General features: G+C 36.9%; 1 protein-coding gene and 1 long non-coding RNA gene across 2 annotated transcripts in view; one reads left to right on the plus strand and one right to left on the minus strand.

The window, feature by feature from the left end:
• DHX40 (DEAH-box helicase 40) overlaps positions 1-22,154 on the minus strand; it is a 48,368-nt gene extending 26,214 nt beyond the window's left edge. The window contains exons 1-10 of the mRNA XM_025916561.2: positions 22,023-22,154; positions 21,037-21,204; positions 19,619-19,764; positions 17,422-17,541; positions 17,001-17,228; positions 16,702-16,768; positions 15,612-15,743; positions 5,074-5,173; positions 2,799-2,885; positions 2,474-2,656 (exon numbers count right to left, since the gene is read on the minus strand). Coding sequence (XP_025772346.1) covers positions 2,474-2,656; positions 2,799-2,885; positions 5,074-5,173; positions 15,612-15,743; positions 16,702-16,768; positions 17,001-17,228; positions 17,422-17,541; positions 19,619-19,764; positions 21,037-21,204; positions 22,023-22,134 — 1,343 coding nt within the window. The 5' untranslated portion in view covers positions 22,135-22,154. The remainder of the gene's footprint in view (positions 1-2,473; positions 2,657-2,798; positions 2,886-5,073; positions 5,174-15,611; positions 15,744-16,701; positions 16,769-17,000; positions 17,229-17,421; positions 17,542-19,618; positions 19,765-21,036; positions 21,205-22,022) is intronic.
• The window catches only part of LOC147574229 (uncharacterized), a 64,248-nt gene continuing 63,567 nt past the window's right edge, over positions 22,041-22,721 (plus strand). Inside the window, exon 1 of the long non-coding RNA XR_015244035.1 lies at positions 22,041-22,154. This is a non-coding gene — a long non-coding RNA (uncharacterized LOC147574229). The remainder of the gene's footprint in view (positions 22,155-22,721) is intronic.

A 22,721-nucleotide genomic window follows, 5' to 3' on the forward strand; every position in this document is an offset into this window, starting at 1 on the left:
ATCATTTTAGATCTTTTCCACATTAATTTCCTTAATGTACAACCAAAACACAGGATATAAGATGTAACCTTTCAGACTTTTGCCTTGTTGATTTGACCTGTGAGATCATTCTAAACCTTCCAGTTTTAATCATTGATTAGATATTAAGACATTTTCCAGAAATCTGATAATCATGACTTCAATATCTTTACTTAATACTGGCATTTAAAATGCTTATGAAGAAAGAGCAAAAGTCAGTTTACTATCAGCACATCCTCCATCTAGGATATACTACAAAATTAATCAATACTTTCTGAATTTGGCTCTTTGGCAACTACTCTATTCAGCAGTCCTATCACCTTATTCACAAAGATGTCAAATGTAATCTTATTAAATACTGTGTAGAAAACAAGAGACATTAGGTTATCATTCAATAAATACTTATAGTGCACCCATTATGTGGACAGGCCTGTATTCAAACTGAAAAGGAAATGGTTTATTATGACATAGTCTTTGTGAAACATTTTGATTCATACCAATTACTATAAATCACCATTAAATTCTCTAAAAACATTTTCTAATAAAAATATGCTAGAATTTGCTAAGACCAATTTCAAGCACACTGGGCAGTTGTTTACAGATTCTGCCCTTTTCCTAAATGAAAAAATCAAGACATTTGTATTTCTCACAATTTTCTGGCAACCTGTTCTGCATAATTTCTCATAGATAACCCAAAACCTACAAGTTATTTTAGTGCCATGGAAATAATTCCTAAAGCCTCAAGACACTCATTTAGAGTCATTAGGTTTTATCTCATTTCTTAATCCATCTTGGTCATCAATTCCTTTTTATTTAGACTTGTGTTCATGTTTTAAAAACATTCTTGATAATGGAGAAAAAAGAAGCAATAAATGAAAAGCTCCATTTTCTTTCTGTCATCTATGAGTACTATAACATCTATCCCAAATACTGGTTCTATTTCTATACACATTAAAAAGAGAGAGGAGAGGGGTGCCCGGCTGGCTCAGACAGTGTAGCATGTGACTCTTGATCTCAGGGTTGTGAGTTTAAACACCAGGTTAGGTGTAGAGATTACTTAAAAACAAAATCTTTTTTTAAAAAAAAGGGAGAGAGGAAAGAGAATTTTTTTTTTTTTTTTTTGTCTCTTGCATTTTGGGGACTTTTAGTACATTCTAGTCTTAAAACTTAAGATGGAAAAATAACTCCGTGCAGAAGTTATTCGGTAATTATTATTCCTATTTTTCTAACATACATTTATTCTTGATTACATGCCACTCTTGATATTATTCCTATCTTTCTAATACATATTTATTCTTGATTGTATGCTGTTCTGTGATTATATATTATTCACAAAAATAATACTATGAATATTGTTTTTAAATTGGGCTCATCTGAAAGCTTTTTGTTTAGCCATATGGAACTCTTTAGATGATTCTTCTTTCTCGCTGGTATCATTCATGATTACAGTTAGAATTTCATATATTATATACTTTCCTCTTTTTAATTATCTACATTCTCATTTAGAACATCTCTAGTCTTAACACTATCCAAAAAATTTTTTAATTGGTTTTCCAAGAGTATATAACACATATTTGGATATATCTAGTAATTACTTCCCTTCTTATGAACTTACAGAATGCATGGTCACCTCCCAGGGTTCCTGACACTTTCACATTCATAGACAAATAAAACTAAAATTAAGAGCAAGACAGTACTTTCCTTCATTATTTCCTCTATCACATATAATATGAAATTTCAAGCCCCTACAACAATATTTCATCCTATACCAATTGATTATATAGTTTAACATTTGAGTAATTTAACAGTTGTTCTACTGTTTGCTTCATGTGTCTGAATCTTGCTTCCTTAATATAACTTAAGTTCAGTGAAAGCAAAATACTACTATGGAGTATTATTCTGCCTCTCACAATACTTGGTACAATGCTAGTCATACAAAAGATGCTATGAGAAAACCACTTTCTGATTGGAATAAGGGTCATTATATACCTTTCATTACAGATAAACAGTGGTCACTAAATGATCCAAATAAACTTCAGCATGAAGCACCCCATTAAGCCAAGGTTAAAATATGAGCAAGGGATCAAATCACAGGAAAGCAATGCAAAGAAGCTTTTTTTAAAAAATTTTTTTAATGTTTATTTATTTTTGAGAGAGACAAAGACAGAATGAAAGTGGGTTGGGGCAGAGAGAGAGGGAGGCACAGAATCTGAAGTAGGCTCCAGGCTCCATGCTGTCAGCACAAAGCCTAACGCAGGGCTTGAACTCACAAGCTGTGAGATCATGACCTGAGTGAAGTCGGACGCTCAACCGACTGAGCCACCCAGGCGCCCCAAAGAAGCCTTTTATTTGGGCTTAGGTAAACCGTGAAAAGATGTGATATAGGAATCAAATACTTCAAAAGAATTCTGGCTCCACCCTAACAAATTTTTCTTTTTTCAAATTGTCTACATACCTTATAACATCGTGTATGGCAAGGCACTTTAAGGTCAGAACTACAGATGTCAAACTAGTTCTCTTGATCTCAGGGATCACATGGTCAGGCATACACTGGTTCCAAAAATCTTTACTATAGATCCGAAAGCATTTTCCTGAGGAAGTCCTGCCAGCTCGGCCACTTCGCTGTAACGCCTCACTCCTTTAAAAGGAAAAAACAAAACAAAACACAAAAGTCCCCAAAACATACTGCAGGTTTCCTAAGTAGTTAACATCATACCCCCAAGCCAGCTAGAAATGATCTAATAAACTGTTCTCTGAATAAAAAAGCTTTAGAGACTTACTTTGAAATTGGAACCACCTCCAGGATATCCAACCCTAATCTGGGATTGTGATTTAACTGCTTCACAAAGCCACCATCTACCACATATCTAAGAGGAATGAAAAAGTTATGTTTTTAGAAAATAAGGAAAGACTTGTTGCATTTTGGTCACTTTGTATTCTCCTTTTCTACCAAACTAACAACTACATAATGACTTTTATGTTAAACGTAAAACTTGAAAGTCAAGAAACTGCAACCCTGTACATCACTAATGGGAATATGGTTAAGCCAATGTGCAAAACAGTTTAAAGTTTCCTCTAAAGGTTTAACAGAATTACCACATTATTGAGAAACTGCATTCTTAAGCGTATACCCAAAAGAACTGAAACAAGTACTCAACCAATGTTCGTAGACATATTTTCATAGAAGCACTATTCGTAAGAGCCCAAAGGCAGAAATAACCTAAATGTCCATTAGCCATTAAGGGATAAATGGATGAACAAATTATGGTATATACATGTAATGGAATATTATTCAGCCATAAAAATGAATGAAGTGCTGATACATGCTACAATGTGAATGAACCTCTCAAAAGCATATGAGTGAAAGCAAGACATATTGTATGACTCCTTATAGATAAAATATCCAGAATAGGATTTCATAAAAATAGAAAATACACTGGTGGTTGCCAAAGGCTAGAATGGAGGAGGGCATGGGGAGTAATTTGCTTAAAGGGCACAGGGGTAATAAAAATGTTTCAGAAGAGAAAGAGTTAGTATTAGTTGTAGTACATCATAGAAGTACTAAATACTAACTATTCACTTTTAACTGTTAATTTTATATTATGTGAATTTCTCCTCTAAAAAACAAACCTGAAAGTCACCTCTAGACCAACAATACCATTTAAGTCAATTAAACAGAGAACAAGTCGAGTAAAAAACTAAGTTAGGAGTAATAGCAGGTTTACCATTCACTAATGGAACATTCCAAAACACACTATTTAATGACTTTTGCCATTGCTGGAAACAGAAAATTGCAGAGGTTAACTTACTTCAGACAACTGCTCTCTTAAGCCCTTAGTGAAACCATTATTTTTAAAGTAAAGAAGAAAAGAAAAGAAAATTAAACTGCCTCTCAGATCTGATCATTTTACCCAAAAGAAATATATACAATCTTTGAGATTCACATCCAGCCTTCCTATAGCAAGCAGGACATAAAATATTAGTCAAGGACATAAAATATACTGGATTAAAGATAAATACCCAAAAGGGCTGTGGGTTAACAGTCTGAAAGAACTTCACATTAACCATCAGTCTAGATTTAAATTTTCCAAGTGTTTCTCCACTAAATTTACTCAAAAATTTGATGTATTATTGATTACATAAAAAAATAAGAGACTCGCAGGGCACCTGGGTGGCTCAGTTGGTTAAGCGTCCAACTTCAGCTCAGGTCATGATCTTGCGGTTCAGGGGTTCAAGCCCCACGCTGGGCTCTGTGCTGACAGCTCAGAGCCTGGAGCCTGTTTCAGATTCTGTGTCTCCCTCTCTCTCTGCCCCTCCCCTGTTCATGCTCTCTCTCTCTCTCTCAAAAATAAAAATAAGAAACATTTTAAAAAAAGATAAGAGACTTGCATTGTAGTTCATTTCACAAAAAGGTGAAAAGTGAGAAACAGTACCTTCAGAAAAACACTTGGATATACAACACTTACTCCACCAAGTGAAAGTGTCAGATGAGAAAGGAATATCAGATCATCTTAGGTATAGGCTGATAATGAGCAGAGACAAATAAAAATAGCTTTGGTTTTCTATCTAATGAATAATGAAACCTGTGAAACATTACGTATCATCTTAAATTTTGGAAGAGAAAGCTACAAATTGCCAAATAAAAGTAGTTAAAAAGTATACTAAAAGTATACTGTGTACCTCCTACTCTATTTTCTAACCATGGCAATCAATAATTACAAAAAAGTGATAGGTGATTACAAGTATGTGAGGAAATTAGTGTATGACACAGAGGAGGAAACACAAAATTAAGTGGCTTCCTTAGCTTTAAAAGAAAACTTAGGGGCACCTGGGTGGCCCAGTCAGTTGGGCACCCAAATTTGGCTCAGGTCATGATCTCGTGGTTCATGAGTTCGAGCCCCACATTGGGCTCTGTGTTGACAGCTCAGAGCCTGGAGCCTCCTTCAGATTCTGTGTCTCCCTCTCTCTCTGCCCCTCCCCTCCCCGCACTCTATCTCTCAAAGATGAATAAAGATTAAAAAAAAAATTTTTTTAAAGAAACCTTAAAAGTTGTACCTGATTCCATCTATTGTCAAAGATGTTGCAGAAATATTGGTGGATATGACACATTTTCTAATTCCAGGTGGAGGTGGCAAAAATATTCTCCTCTGCTGATCTAAAATACACATAAAGAGAAAATGTAAATTTACAATATGCATTTGTCAAACTCCACTTTTGAGAAACTTACTTCTTTTCATTAAAAGTTACGTTTCCTTGGGGCGCCTGGGTGGCGCAGTCGGTTAAGCGTCCGACTTCAGCCAGGTCACGATCTCGCGGTCCGTGAGTTTGAGCCCCGCGTCGGGCTCTGGGCTGATGGCTCAGAGCCTGGAGCCTGTTTCTGATTCTGTGTCTCCCTCTCTCTCTGCCCCTCCCCCGTTCATGCTCTGTCTCTCTCTGTCCCAAAAATAAATAAACGTTGAAAAAAAATAAAATAAAATGGGGTAGATTTTAAGATTTAAAAAAAAAAAAAAAGTTACGTTTCCTTCACCTCTTTAATTATCTTGAATTCAAAACAGCAAAACTTATCTTTGCCTCCTCACCTCTTGCTGCTAAGATTTCTAGATCCATTAAATCGCAGATTATTATTGCTAAAATAAACTACAGCAGGGTCCTTTTATGTAGGTCATAGTTCCCTTTGAGAATATTTTAAAAACTGTGGCCCTCTTCTCCATTAAAAGACACATATATACACACATACAAAAATTTCAAATAATTTCAGCGTGTTCAGGGATTCTCTGAAGCCCATCCATGGATGACACATTAAGGACCTCTCTCTGCCTTAAAGACTGATTAGCTAGGTGGTTTTTACTTTTTAGGGAGTCTTTCTGATTACTCATGGCTACCTCTCTAAGCAAGTAACACCATACTCCTTCCCCTTAGCCATACATTCTAAAGGATGAACCCAAGCAGTAATGCTTGTAGTACTGTACCTTGTTCCTCCAGCCATAGTTTATGGCACCAAAGATAAACATCTCCCCCCAAGCTGGGGCAATCTGAATCTCCTGGAATTTGGAATAAGGTCCAAAAGATGCCAATTTGATTAGGCTACTCTCTGGCAAAGATGAAAAATAAACTTGTGAACCATACAGAACTGGTTAATATACATGGAGGAAAGTCTAAAAGGAGAAAAGAATGAATTAGCCACGAGAGTTGACAAGAGAGTACTTCTGGGCTCCTGGCACTTCCCAGGCCTTAAAAGGACTGGGTGTAAAATAAGTAGCAGACAGATTTGGCCAGACTTGCTCTCTTGCAAGGTTAAGCACAAAATAAGACAAGAGAGTTAAGTATGTTTGCAAGGGAATGATTATAGTATGGGTGAAAGAAGATAAGTGACAGTTGATAAAGGACAGGTGTCAAAGCATTCTGAAACCTGTTGGATTAGAAACAGTGGAGTGTCTGGCAAAAATATAGGAAGTAGTCATCAGAAAGATGTTTAAAACTGCGATCAGGGGCGCCTGGGTGGCGCAGTCGGTTAAGCGTCCGACTTCAACCAGGTCACGATCTCACGGTCCGTGAGTTCGAGCCCCGCGTCGGGCTCTGGGCTGATGGCTCAGAGCCTGGAGCCTGTTTCCGATTCTGTGTCTCCCTCTCTCTCTGCCCCTCGCCCGTTCATGCTCTGTCTCTCTCTGTCCCAAAAATAAATAAATGTTGAAAAAAAAATTTAAAAAAAAAAACAAACAAAAAAAACTGAGATCAGAAATGATGGTAATGATAAAGTCTAAGATAGAAGCTTCTGAATGGGTGGCTGAGGTGGGGTAAAGAAAAAGATCACTTAAGCTATAGAAATCAAGGAACTCTGAAGCAAGGAATCTGAGTGGATCACTGTATTTCAATAATTTCCAAAAATTAGGAGTGATTATGCCAGTGAGTACACAAGTCAATCCACTGGGGTATGAAAAGAAATTATTAGCATTTCTATCTATAGTTTCTATAACATCTTTTTAAACTGTTATATGTATTTACTATTGTACATTATATATTAGAACAATAAGTACATATACATACACCTTAAGGAAAAAAAATTAAACACCTGGCTGTATTAGTTTTACATGAGATATGCCCATATGTGTTTAGAAAAGTCACCTTTTCTACCTGAGCAATCTCAAATTGTTTTCCTTTCCGTAGCCAAGAAAATCTTACAAAACCTGCTTTGAAATAATAAAGTACAAAACCTGTTCTCAAATAAAATCTTTCAAAGATCCATGTATTCCCAGTATATGTAACAGACCAAAGCTAAACTACTATTATAAGGGAGAAAAGGAGTGCACACACAAAAAAAGGAGTGGCACAGATGAACAGTTTTAAAATCATGGAACTAGGCCAGCCATTTCATTTTACAGATGAGAAAACTAAATCCCAGAGAGGTCAAGTGACTTGCCAAGATTTACATACAGACAAACAAATTTGAAACAAGTAATGTTGCTTTTCTTCCACATTATTCAGAATTTAATTTCACAAGTAAAAAAAGTGCTAGAAAGGCAGCTTATAAATCTGTGGGGAAATTTTGAGGTGAATACAAAAATAATTCCAAAAAGATCTACTTCTTTTAGATTTATAGTTTTTTGGTAAAAAACTTAAGTGTTAAGAATAATTTTTTAGGTATTAGATTTAGGTAGCTCATTTCTTCCAGATGGTTCAAACGAGTTGTATACTACTTTGTAGTTCAAGTTATATGTTTATACATTATTTATGGTCTATTTATTCTGCTACAATGTAGCTCCATGAAAGCAAGGACTTTCTTTTGTTCAAGACATATATCCCCCACTACACAGAACAATGTCTGGACCATAGAAAGTGCTCAAAAAAGTCCAATAAACTGATAAATTAAAAATGCATTATATAAATAATAAATTAAGATCCTTCTACCTTTAAAATTCCTCACTACCCTAAAACTTTACATAAATGTTTACATTTTTTACATGTTTATTTATTTTTTAGAGAAAGAGAGACAAAGCACGAGTAGGGGAGGGGGAGACAGAAGGAGACACAGAATCTGAAGCAGGCTCCAGGTTCTGGGCTGTCAGCACAGAGCCTGACACAGGGCTTGAACTCATGAACCATGAAATCATGACCTGAGCCGAAGTGGATGCTTAACTGACTGAGCCACCCAGGTGCCCCAAAACTTTACATAAATTAAAAACATCCTTTCTGAACATATTTATCTCTAATCAAATCTGTTTTTCAATCAACCCATTTCTAAAAATATCTAATTTTTAAGTCTTCAGTTCAAGCAAAATTTCAGTTTCATTTACCATTTTGTTCACTATAATCAATTAAAAAGTCTTGAAACTGCTGTTTTGACAAGACTCACATTTATTTCATTTACATTTCATCCACTTTATTTTCTTTAATTTTTATTAAGCTTATGTATTTATTTTGAGAGAGCATGTGTGTGTACGTGGAACTGGGGGAGGGACACAGAGAGAGAGGGAGGGAGGGAGAGAGAGAAATTCCAAGCAGGGTCTACACTGTCAGCGCAGAGCCCCATGCAGGGCTCGATCTCACAAACTGTTGAGATCATGACCTGAGCCAAAGTCGGACGCTCAACCGAGCCCCCCAGGTACGCCTAACCCACACACTTTAATACCATATTCCACAAGGATAAACACATACTAGGTTTTTTTTAAGTTTATTTTTTTTAGTAATCTCTACACCCAATGTGAGGTTTGAACTCATGACCCCAAGATCAAAAGTCACATCCCCTTCCGACTAAGCCAGCCAGGCACCCCAACACATACCACTTTTATGTTGGTTTATAAAGATTTGGAAAAAAGTTAAATACATATATCTTAAAGCACATTCTCACTCTCCAGGAAGGAAAGGGGAAATGGAATACTTTCATTAGGATGTAATAAAGTACTAGGATGTTATTAAGGGGGGAGGGGGGCACTGGCAAAGAGGCAAAAAAGATACTCCAAAGTCTACCAAGAAATGAAGATACCGAGAGATCACTCAATACTCATAATGGAGTAACACTCCTAGAATATGTGCATATGACATATTATATGTCAAGGCCAACTGAAACTTCCTCATAGAATTTCTTGTCCCAACTTCCCCCAAGATTCCAAACCAGAACTATTTCTGAGAGTGAGACAGACAGAGAAGGAGAGAAAGAGAAGGAAAAGAACATAACCTAAAGTAATAAACATAAACCATCAATCAATGGGGGAAAAGATGATGATTCTGGAGAAGAAAGAGGCATAACACTGCTCAGTTCTAACTCTACCCCTCCCCCAAGAAGTCATTTTTGGGTGAGTCAGAAATATCGAGAATTCTCACTAACAGCTGAAAATCAAACTCTCGACACCAAAAAAAGGCCTGAGATAATCAGTAAATGCAACTGAAAAAGTAACTAGGAGGAAGTTAAAAAATATGGATGACAGGCAATCCAACATAAGAATAATTGATATCCCTGAAATACAGAAACCAATAGATAGATAAAAATTATAGTCACAGATACAACGCTATAGAGTCTCCATGAAATAAAGGTTTGAATTTGCAGATTAAAACAACACATCATAAAAGTTCATGTTTATGGTTGGTCGTCATTACATGGGTACATACGTTTGTCAAAATTCATTGAACTGTCTATTTAAAAACCAGCAGTTTATTCTATGTAAATTATACCTCAATAAAGTTGATTTTTTTAAGAAAGCACATCAAATTCCAGGAAATTTTAATATAAAACACTCAACACCAAAAAATATCCTAATTAAAACCACTGAACTTTAAAAATAAAGAGAAATTTCCAGGCAATCAGACAGAAAAAGCAAATGACTTACAAGGAAGGGAAAAAAAATCAGGCTTGGCCTCAGACTTCTCTGCAGCAACATTCAATGCCAGAAGACAACTGGACAACGTCTACCAAGTTCTAAGGAAAAGAAAGTGTGACCCAAGAACATAAAACCCAGCCATGATGTAGTTCAAGTATAAAGGCAAAAGCCGGACATTCTCAAACATAAAAAAATAACAACAAAAAATAACACGTAAGAGCCCTTTTATCTATTAACAAAAAAAAGCTTAAAAAATCCAGGCAATCTAAAATTAACCAAAAGTAACTTGAGAATAGAAAAACCAGGGGCATCTAGGTGGCTCAGTCGGTTAAGCATCTGACTTTGGCTCAGGTCATGATCTTGTGGTTCGTGAGTGCAAGCCCCATGTTGGGCTCCTCACTGCCACCTCAGAGCCTGGAGTCTGCTTTGGAGTCTGTCTCCCACTGTCTCTGCCCCTCCCCCCGCCTCTCTCTCTCAAAAGTAGATAAACATTAAAAAAAAATGGAAAAACCATAGTGAAAGGATTGACGATAAATACTGATACATCTAAACAGTGTAAAAATAACTAACAGAAGGGAAGGATACAGAAGAATAAAAGTACTTAAGTCCTTATTTTTCAAATCAGACAATCAACAGCTAAGATCTAAAACGAAGATATTAACTTCAGCTTCTTAATACTTTTCGTCTTTTTAAACTTTAAAGCAATCTTTTATAAAATATTCTCATGTGGTAAAGATTTACTCAAAGTTTAACAATTCCTTCAAGTAAATTCAAGTAAAATTAAATACTTTTTTAAAAAGCAACTAAGAGTATAAGTATTTCTATCAACCTGCCTATATATTTACTTATCCTTCTGTATGGTCACACACACATACACACACAGATCTAAATGTTTTCCTAATGTTAAAGATGTTTATTTTTGTATGGACAAACTTGAGATGATTTCTTTACTTTCACCTTTGTAATTTTGTACACTGCTTGAATTCTTTATAATGAAAATCGTATCATTTTTCCTTAATTGACTAATATTTCTTAAGTGAATATTGGAGCAAAAATGCTGAGACATTAAGAGTGTGTTAATTCTGCATAGTGGGAAATAGACTGTTTTTGCACTTTTCTATATTTTAAAAATTTCTACAAAGGGCTGAAGAGAAAAACAAAAGAAAACACATAATATAATGCCATTTTTTGTTAGAAAAAACTAAACAATAAAAATATATTTAAATATATAAAGAAAAAGTTCATATACCTCAAAATATTAATAGTGATTATTACTTAATCATGTTGGTGAGATCTAATCTTAATTACTTTTCTTACTTTTCTGATTCTATTTTACAACTATGTACTCTTTACAAGACAAAAGAAAAATTTTCACACTGAGCATGAAGCCTGCTTAAGATTCTCTCTTTCCCTCTGTCCCTCTCCATTTGTGCTCTTTCTCTCTCTAAAAAAAGAAGAGAAAATATTGCACACTAATCCAAGGCAAATCTCCTTTCATTTTCTTCATGTATTCTGGAAACAGGTACTCATTTTTTCCGTCCCTACTGAATAGATAACCAGTTATGGAATGCAGTTTTACCCTGTGACCTCAGGAACATCACTTAGTCTCTATCTGTAAAATAAAGAAGTCTGATTATGCAAAAAATAAATACATGGGTATATTTGCATTTTTCTAGAGAAAGAAACCATGGCTTTATCTTTTAAAAAGAATCTGAGACTCCATCCTCAAAAAAGGTTAAGAACACTGAATTAGATAACTGCCAAATTCCATGCAAATATTTGTCACTTATGAAATAACAGGTATATTTCAGTATACCTGAAAAACTGCAAAACTTTGAACAGGTTTTGCAAGAGGGAAGTCAGAAGAGCAAAAAGGTTTGAGGGAAACAAGAATAAGGTTATAGACATAGCTAGCATTTGATGCAAAACATCAACAGAATGTCTAGCAGAAAGTGAAAACTCTGGAACTCAATTTAACAAACATCTGATCAGGACTTTTTCAACATATAATACTCAAGTAGTTCATAATCTCATAAAGGAGATGAGGCGACCATAACACAAGGTAAGATGTGTGAAGTGCCACAAGAGGAACAGGAAAGCACAGTGAGGATTAAACGAAGACGAGATCAAAGCCAGTTGTAAGGTGGGAAATCGGGAGGTTTTTATGGAGGTGGTTGCACTCATGAAACAAAATAGCAGGATTTCAGCCAGTAAGAGGGGAGAATAAAAGGCAAAGGAGGAGTTCAAGTTAAGGAAATAGCAGATGCAACCACAAAAAAGATGTGGAAAGAGAGTAAAAAATACTGCCTACACTTTGAGCTTGAGAGAACATCACAAAGGGTGGGGGGTTAGTTCAGCCCAGGGAGCAGGATCATATAATCTTGCCAGTAGAAGGGATACCACAGCATCTCTTCACATTTGACATTTGAGAATTTTTTTGTCAATTAGAGAGATACCTTAAGATGTCCCTTTAAAACAGTAAGCCACCCTCATAGCTAGCCCAGAAATAAAAGCAAACAACATATCCACCTCAAAATCTTCACTTACTCACTAAACCTAGGTATGAGTCATTTTTGAACCCCCTCACAACAGGCCACAGGCAGGAAACCCTTCTTTGCTCTCCTCACTCCCAAGTCCAAGTTTTCTATTCCTAAAGCATAATGGGAAATAAAAGAAATAACATATAGTGTTTCTCTCCATCACCCAAAGTAGCAATAATAAAGAAAATATTATAAGTATTATAGTAACCAGGCTTTTAAAAAAAGAGCCTATGATCCCAGGAATCTGCCACTCTCTCCCAACTTCACGTTACCCATTACTCAGTACCTCATTAGCTCAATTTGAATGCCTCTCTGCATTCTTATAAATTGCTCCAATAAATATTATTATGCTCATAATGGATCACCAGTAGCTCAACTTTATCGTGCCCTTAGAACCAGAAGGGAAACTAAAATAAACAAACAAAGCCCTTCAGTAATGGTTCTCCTGACACCCAGTTCTATATCTTTACCATTCACACATACACACCAACACAGAAAATCTCATACACTGGGAATTAAGGCTGAAAGCAGGTTGAAATCACACTGGAAGGATAATAAATGCCAAGTTATTAAGTTAGTATTTTAATTCAGTTGGTAATAAGGAATGGCTGAAGATACCCAACAAGAAACTGACACAATCAGAGATGTGCTTCTGAAAGATTAAAACAGATTAGCAGATTATGTTAACAATTTAGGAAAGCAAACTGAAGATTCCAACTCTAATGATGACAATGAAAAATGAAAAAGAATGAATGAATGATCTGGACAAAAGACCAACCCCCCCCCCCCAAACACACACACACAAAACACCTATAGGTGTGGTCACATTTGGATTGAATGATCTAGGATGATATGATGCAGACCAGTAAGCCCCATTAGGAAAACCAGGAGGTCCAGAGTTCAGGAGAGAGACTGAACTAGAGACAGTCATCCATAGAGAAGTGACAGGTGAGTCCTAGGATCCAACCTCTCCAAAACAAAGAATTCTAAGAAAACAGAAAACTAAGGATAAAACCTTAAGCAATAGTCACATTTAAAGAGAAACAAAGGCTGGGAAGGGTGGGAGGGCAGCACACCTAGAGAAAGAGTGGTCAGGAGAACTAGGTAATTAAATATTATCCCAGACGACAGCATTTCAGGGAGACTTATTATCACAAAACCAAAATACAAACTAATGGAAAAAAAACAGTCATGAGATTTGAGAAGTAGGTCATTAGCAACCTTTAAAAGTATAAAAACTGGATTTCAGGACATTAAACAAGATGCACTAGCAGACTCAGCATGTTATTTTCAATATGACAAAGAATGAAACTATTTATACAGAAAAATGCATTTATATTATTAATAGTTAATAACAAAGCAACCGTGGGGCGCCTGGGTAGCTCAGTCAGTTAAGCATCTGACTTCAGCTCAGGTCATGACCTCCTGGTTCATGGTTTGAGCCCCGTGTCCAGCTCTGTGCTGACAGTTCAGATTCTGTGTCACCCTCTCTTTCTGTCCCTCTCCCATTCTCACTCTCTCTTTTTCTCTCTCTCTCTTAAAAATAAACATTAAAGGGGCGCCTGGGTGGTGCAGTCGGTTAAGCGTCCGACTTCAGCCAAGTCACGATCTCGCGGTCCGTGAGTTCGAGCCCCGCGTCGGGCTCTGGGCTGATGGCTCGGAGCCTGGAGCCTGGAGCCTGTTTCCGATTCTGTGTCTCCCTCTCTCTCTGCCCCTCCCCCGTTCATGCTCTGTCTATCTCTGTCCCAAAAATAAATAAAAAATGTTGAAAAAAAAAATTTTTTTAAATAAACATTAAAAAAATAATTTAAAAAAAAATAACAAAGCAACCATAATTAGTTTTGAATTACCTTAGCAGTTAACAAAGTAAATTATAAAGGAGCCAGAGGATCAAATCTCCAGAAAACAATGAAAACCTTAAAATATCAAATAATGACCCTAAGAATTCCCTTAAAGATATAAAAACCTAAAAGAAGATTTCAATATTGAGGGCAAGGGCCTAATATCATCACAAAAGAGATTTCCAAACCAGCATGTGGTCTACAGTTATTTATAAAAATATATATTCCTAAACTTTTTTTCTTAATATAAGAGTAAGAACTGGGCCGCCTGGGTGGCTCAGTCGGTTAAGCAGCCGACTTCGGCTCAGGTCATGATCTCGTGCTCTGTGAGTTCGAGCCCTGCATCGGGCTCTGTGCTGACAGGTCAGAGCCTGGAGCCTGCTTCCGATTCTGTGTCTCCTTCTCTCTTTGCCCCTTCCCTGCTTTCTGTCTCTGTGTCTCTCAAAAATAATAAACATTAAAAAAAAAAATTTAAAAAAAAAGAGAGAGTAAGAACCACCTCCTCAACGAAACAAAAATACACATAAAATATAAAAACACTCATATTATTTTTACATTAAATGCTAATCACAATCAAATTATAAATAACTTCTCTTTAGTTTTACATATCAAATTCCATAATAAAGTAGTTTTACTAAACAAATCCTAAACCTAATTCATCACTATTTATTATGAACAAATATCAGGGTAAGAGTTTGCATTTGCTCTTTGAAATTACAAAAGAACATCATCATTCTTGAAAATCAGATTAATATGTGCTATTTCAAAAGAAAACCATCTACTGTGTTTATGTCTCAGATGTACCTAGATGTATGTTTCTAGAAATTCTTTGGCACTGGCAAATTAGGTTTGACTTATGGTACTTTTATCAAGAAATTATAGCCCTGGGGCGCCTTGGTGGCTCAGTCAGTTGAGCATCCAACTCTTGTTTTCATCTCGGGTCATGATCTTGCAGTTTGTGGGATGGAGCCCTGCATCAGGCTCTACACTGTCAGTAGAGAGCATGCTTGGCATCCTCTCTCTTCCCCTCCCCGACTTGCGCATGTGCACAGGAAAAAAAAGAAAAAGAAAAAAAGAAATAATAGTCCTCATTTCAAAAAAATTACCAACAATATTTTTGTTCTGTTGGGAGAGACACAGTCCACTCTTAACACCAAGGGTTGTCCAAGGCTCTTGAAAAAATGAATATGAAAAGACTTCAAGGGAAAATCCCTTCCCTAAGGAAGGCTGGTTCCCTTAACGTTCTGTTTTATGATCTAGGTGCTGGTTACAAAAATGAGTTGTTTGTAAAATTAATTGACCTAAATACTCGGGATCTGTGCACTATTCTGTACATATGTGATTTTTCAATAAAGTTTTTAAAAAAATTAGTCAAATTATCTATTCTAGTGAGGAATTACCTGTTGTCATAGATCCGTAACATGGCAATATTAACAAACCATCCAGAGTTGTATCTTGAACATCATAATCATAGTCAACAGACTCCGCCATCTGAAAAAGTAACTCACAACTTTTTTCAATTTCAAACTGACCTGAAATGAGGGAGGAAAATAACGTCAGCAAATGAACAGCAAATATTATTTAAGAATGGGGGAAAAAAGCCTTCTAGATTAAAATTAGTTTTGCATAATAGTTATTTTAAATCTCATTTGATCTAAAGGAGATGAACACATAAACTGTACCAAATCTCAACAATAAAATTAAAAACTGAACACCAGTTCCCAAGCAATTTAAACCTCTTCAGGAATAAAAATGTTTATAATCTTCAAGACTTTTATCTTGTTAACACAGTATTTGAGAAAGACTCAGTAAAGTTAATCATTAATATAGGAGTATCTAGTCCAAGAGATACCGCATTTAGGTGTATTTCAAAATACTTAAAGTAATCTGAAAAAGGCAGCAATTGTTACAATGTCTCACTTCTGACAGTACAAGGCAGAGTAGGAGGAGAGCGATGAAATGACTCATTTCTGTTAGTAGGATGCTGCTAATTGAAGAATCACACTAGTTTAGGATTTAACTAATCTATTTTTGACTTCCAAAAAAGGCCTGTCTATGAGACATGGATTTAACACCTCGTGTACTGCTATCACACAGTACCATCCCACCACTCAAAGAAGAAAGGAGCTGGTAGGATGTCTTTTGAAATAATGGAATTAATCATTCAGATCCAGGACTGTTTAGTGTGGTCACACCTCTATATAAGGCAGACTAAGAAAAATATTAATACTTTACCATTTAATATCTTTTTACTAAAAGGTCAGTGTATTTTATGTATGTTTACTAATGAGACTGGCAGTTTTTATGGCAGTATAGAATTCTGTTATATTTCTTATATAAGGCATGACATCTACAACTATTCAGATAAATCATAAAGAGGCAATGTGAGTTAAATATGAGCTCAGATTTCCCAACAAAAGTAACACTCTATTGTGCCACATTTGCTTCTCATAAATAGTTAAATTTTTAAACCTGATACTGAATGCTCACCAGTCAGGAAAACCAATATGTCTCCAGCCATTTCATTTAAATGGATATCCATGGTCACTTTCACAATCTAAAGCAAGAAACACAAGCATAATATGCTATAATATAATATAGTGGAAATAGAGTACCCCACTCCCAATCATTTCCCCTTGTTCCACAGGAAAATTAAATTTGGTTCTCAAAAGTGCAAGGAACTATGAGGGCTGCCATTAAAATAAAAGGGAACAAATGAATTACTAAACTACTTAATCAACTAGAATCAGAATATAAAAAAAAGACATAAAAAGGATGTCAAGTACTACCGCTTGGATATAAGCAGTATTTTCTCTGTCTCGTGGGCCAATCAAATTGCAGAATTTTTCTCTGACTGGATAAAGCCTTCCAGGTATATCAAATATTGGACAATTTCCAAAGAATGCAGAGAGCTTGGCTAATTCCATAGTTGCTGACATCACCACAACCTTCAAATGCTCTTTCCTGTTAGGAGCCTTCTCCTGAAATAATTTCTTTAATAAGCCAAATAAGATGTCCTGAAAAAAAGTAAATTTCTAGTAAGTCACAAGTATACCTAAAAACCAACTTATTTTAAATATTTTGGTTTCCTAACCAAAGAACTCCTATTTCAACAGATTAAAATGTAAGTAAGACCAGACAATTCTCTACAAGGTAAAAGTTACCCCAAAGAAATAAACTAATAAATAACCATTATATTAAAATACTCACTGTAGTTAGAGTTCTCTCATGGGCTTCATCTAAAATGATGACGCTGAACTTGGTAAGATTTGGATCTCCCAGAATATGTTTCAGTAAACATCCATCAGTCATATATTTGATTGCAGTTTCCTAATGTTCAAACAGCAGAGTATATCAACTTACATATACAGTGTTACAGAAATTCACCCCTACTTTACAGACTAAAATTTCCCCCAAATGTACAGACATTAGGTATTCTAACTAATCTGACTAAATAAAAAAGTACATAAAATAGCCTAACAACAAGGATGGTAAATTATAAAACACGTGACCTACACAGGGACAGAGATAAGGAACTAAGGTGGATATTCTAGGATAAAGCAACAAAAGTGACAATACGGAGATATAAAGTAGTCAGGGGAAAGTGGTAAGATAATGCAATGCCTTCACATGAGCAAGCTGTAGGAAGCAGCAATGAAATGCGATCCATCTCTGTCTCAGCCACTGTTTTAGAGGACTCAGGAGAAAAGGTAGACGAAATAGGTGCACAATTTCTTCTCACTCTCTTCTTCCCTCACTACTCTCTTATTTTAAAAACTATGTAAGCCGACTAGCATTAAAAACAAGGTGAGAATAAGAACCAAAGGCTACGAGTTAACAGCAATATAAACATAAAACAAGGGAAGACAAAAGAAAGAAAATTCCCCACTTCCCACTAGGAAGGCAAAGACAGTATTTTGGGGAGTCACTGTGTGCCATAAATGATGGCCATTCCTATTAAGAACCATATTCGAATAGGGATTGTTTTGTATCTGATACAAGATTTAAAAAATCCTGAGGGAATATAAATTGTGACCATTAACTACTAAAAATAAAACAATTTTAAACTTGTTGGTACCATGAATACAGAAGATACTCGATAAATACTTGCTTACTGACTTTTCTAAGTTGTCCATTTTCCATTGACTTTAGCAATACAAATATACAACATGGATGAACCTTGAAAATATTATGATAAATGAAACAATCCAGACACAAAGGACCAAATATTATATGATTCAACTTATAACTGGTACTTAGTAAAGGCAAATTCATAGAGATGGAAAGTAGAATAGAAGTTACCACAAGCTGGAGGGAGGGGGGATGGAGGGGCTAATGTTTAGTAGATATAGTGTCTGTTTGAGATGATAAAAAAGTTCTGAAAATAAAGAGTGGTGATGGATACATAAGATTGTGAATGTATTTCATGCCAATGAACTGTACACCTAAAAATTATTAAAATGGTAAATTTTACATTATATATATTTTAATACTATAAAAATTGTTTTAGAGAATGCAAATGTAAATTATATATCAAGGATTCTTACAGCTAAAAAATAAGAGAATCCTTAAAAAAATAAACATGTCACTTATAAACTAACTGAGAAGACAGAAAATAGGAAAGCTAATTCATTCACAATGGGCAACAAATCATTAACAATGGGCAAAAAAAATTAATTTCTTTTTTTTTTTTTAAGTTTATTTTTGAGAGAGAGTGAGACTGTGAGCAGGGCAGAGGCAGAGAGAGAGAGAGGGAGAAAGAGAATCCCAAGCAGGCTCTAAGCTATCACTGCGGAGCCCAAAATGGGGCTCAAAACCCCAAACCATGAGATCACGACCTGAGCCAAAATCGAGAGTCGGATGCTTAACTGACTGGGCTCAGGTGCACAAACAAGATTAATTCTAATCTGAGGCTTTGTTTCTTAAAATTATAAATGCAGGGGCTGGCTCAATCAGAAGAGCAGGCAATTCTTGGATCTCAGGGTTGTGAGATCCAAGGGGAAAAGTGGTAAGATAATGCAAGCCCCATATTGGGTGTAGAGATTACTTAAAAATAAAAACTTTAAAAAATAAATAAAATAGGGCGCCTCGGTGGCGCAGTCGGTTAAGCGTCCGACTTCAGCCAGGTCACGATCTCGCGGTCCGTGAGTTTGAGCCCCATGTCAGGCTCTGGGCTGATGGCTCAGAGCCTGGAGCCTGTTTCTGATTCTGTGTCTCCCTCTCTCTCTGCCCCTCCCCCGTTCATGCTCTGTCTCTCTCTGTCCCCAAAAAAATAAACGTTGAAAAAAAAAATTAAAAAAAATAAAATAAAATAAAATACAAGTGCAAATTTGAAGTTAAAATCTTTCATAACTTTCTCCAATCTGTCTATAAGTTTACAGGACTTATAGCAATAAAACTTTTGTACCTTAGAGCTGCAATCATCAAAACGAACTTGGTACCCTACTTTGGATCCCAAAGTGCATTTCATTTCTTCAGCAACCCTCTGAGCAACTGATATAGCAGCTACTTTTCGTGGCTGAGTCACCCCAATCATACCATGTTGTGAAAACCCTATCAAAAACAGAGGTAAAAAACACAAAACTGTTAACAACTGCTTCCAATTAGAGCTAAATTGTTTCTGACCAATCAACACAAACTGTTCAAATGTTTCCAAAAGAAAACCCTGCAAATTAACAACATACCGTTTTACCCAATGTACCATGGAGATTTTAGTAATAAAAAAATAAAAATACATATTCAAAATATACATATTTTAATTAGCTTTTTCCAATTTCAGTCTAATGATTTACACTAAAGAATAAGTCTAAAATTTTTAATCCCTAGGAATCCCATAAATTCCACAGAATTCCTAGATTTACTTTTGCCACAGAAGTTTAAACATACCACCTTTCATATTTTTACCATTTTAGTATTTCTGAAAGATGCATCTTACAATTGATGCTTTTTTCTTTATTAATTAATAGGATGCAAAACTATACTATTGCAAAAATAGTATGCAAAAACAAGACATTCCATGTCTTAAAAAATGGCACATCAGATTTAATGGATTAGAATAAGTTAATATCAGAGAAGAAATTTTCATCTTTTATATGAATAACATCCAATATAATTTTGCTCTATACCAACCTTATGATAGGAAGTTTTACCATATTGAAGTTAAAGACACTTTAAGGGTAGGAAATTTGTTAGTTGGCTTGGTGTTATGGAATCAGGGAATAAATATTTACCTGACAACCCTCTGGAGAAGGAACCAAGAAATACTAATGTCAGCAACAGATATCACTATATCCCTTCCTCCTGAAAATTATTTCAATACCCAGTGGTTAACTGCAAGACAACCTCATTCTATAGCAGAGAATCATTATCTACCTATAATTTTATTTGAGATTATTATGACAATTAAAAATGGAAAAAACGTCATCTGAATTACCTCCTGAATGTGAAATAACACCATAAAAAAGCAGGAAAGATGTAGGGAGGGTGTGTCAATAGAAGAATCGGGACTGTAAAACAAATGGTGGGTATTTGTGCAATACAGAGTCCTATTAGCTTTTAAGAGGATTTTTTTTAAGTTTATTTATTTATTTAGAGAGAGAGCACACACTCGCACATGAGAGGGGAAGGGGCAGAGAGAAGGGGAGAGAGAGAATCCCAAGCAGGCTCCACGCTCTCAGCAGACCTGGACTAGGGGCTCGATCCCACAACTGTGAGATCATGACTTCAGCCAAAATCAAGAGTCAGAGGCTTAACCAACTGAGCCACCCAGGTGTCCCAAGAGGTTATTTTTTAAATACTCCCAATATTATCCCAGAATAAAATTACCTGCTTCATATAGATATTTTGGGAGTTGAGTGGTTTTACCACTTCCTGTATTTCCAGTAACAATAAGGAATGAATTGTCCCTCACAGCTTGAATAAGCTTTTTTCTTTGTTTTTGAATAGGAAAAGTTGGAGTAGTTCCTCCCTCCTGTGATGTGCATCCTTTCTCTTCTGTAATAACAGAAAAACAATTGTGCAATTAAAAGGCCTGTAAAGATATCTCTAACTCAATTTCCCAGAACTGAATAGAGAAAGACAACAGAATTTTGGGGCTGGAATGGATCGATCCATGACTTCTCAGGTAAGTCACCTTTGTCAAATTGGTATGTAAGGGTTTACAAGCCCAGAACAACTTTTTAGTAAAATCTAACAACGTGAGTACTTGACAAAGTAGGCCTAGCACAAGGCAATGTACATGCGAGCATACCCATACAGAAGCACCAAGCCCAATTTTATTAAACAATAGACCAAAAGCTAGAACACTGCAGGAAACTCTCGGCTGAATTTTAAAAAGCCACCTGTGTTTGCTTCTGATTCATGGTTCAAGTTAGGTCCCTGTTCAGAGTGACTGATATCCCAGAAGGCCAAGTGGTGGGTAACCATGGAAACTGGCTCCTGGAAACTGGCTCCCTTCATACCATACCCAAAGGCAAGCTGGCGGCCCGACGAGCGGGGCGGGGGGTGGGGTGGGGGGCTGGATGGGTAGAGAACAAAGGCTTTAAGAACCTGTTTAAGAGCAGAACGCGTCTAGGCGTTGGGGTTCACTTTTTTGTCCCCCAGCAGGGTTTTCACCCAACTTGGATCTGGGACCGCCCCCCTCAAAACCAAAGTGCTCACTGGAGGCAAAGTTCGCCTCCGGCTTGGACGGCGAGAAGAACGCTGCAGCCTCCTCTCCACTTTTCTCTGCTCGCCAAAGGCGTACTTTTATCCCCCCAAAAGCCCCCATGCCGAAACTCCCGCTGGCCTCCGCAGCGTCCCGCGGACCGCACCTCTATCAGCGATGGAAACAGCCGAAGGCCGCTCTTCCTGAAGGTCTATTGACCGCTCACCCTCCTCCTGCCGCCTTGGCGCCCTGCCCGCGACGGCGGGAAACCGGGACATAGACCTGGCCCGGAGCGGAGGTGAGCACGTCCACCGATCTGGGGAGATGGGAGGGGAAAGGCGAAGACGCGCCCTGATGACGTCGAGGTGTTTACTTCCGCGCGTGCGACTTGGAGCGAGGGGAGGGGGAGCTGTTAGGTGACGTGGCGCCCTGCCGCCGGAAAGCTTCCCCACGCCCGCGACCTGGCCGGGCCCCCAACCGGTAGCCCACCCCCGAGGGTTTCCCTCCACCTTCGGGTGTGTGCTTCGCCTTGGGCCTTGATGCCGCCCCAAGGTCCAGGAGGGCCCTCTCCCACTTGTGCGCAGAAGAGCCAGGTGATATCCCTTTACTAAGCTACTGTGGTCAGTGTAACCCTGTTCTGCCTGCACACACCTATTGTGATGTGACCCTTTGCCAGAACTGGAACCTTTCTGAGTGCAGCGTTTCCAGGACACAGTCTCACCTTGCTCAGTCTGTAATCACCTGTTCATTTCAGAACTACTGCGTTGCAGAGCTGAACTTCGAGTTCTGTAGTGTCCAAAACCTACGGCCCACACGCTATGCATTTCCTTCATAGGACCCTGCATTTCAATGTATTTTCTTCCTC

The sequence above is a fragment of the Puma concolor genome, chromosome E1 (genome assembly GCF_028749965.1).
Source record: "Puma concolor isolate L17-30 chromosome E1, mPumCon1.1.hap2, whole genome shotgun sequence".
Taxonomy (NCBI): domain Eukaryota; kingdom Metazoa; phylum Chordata; class Mammalia; order Carnivora; family Felidae; genus Puma; species Puma concolor.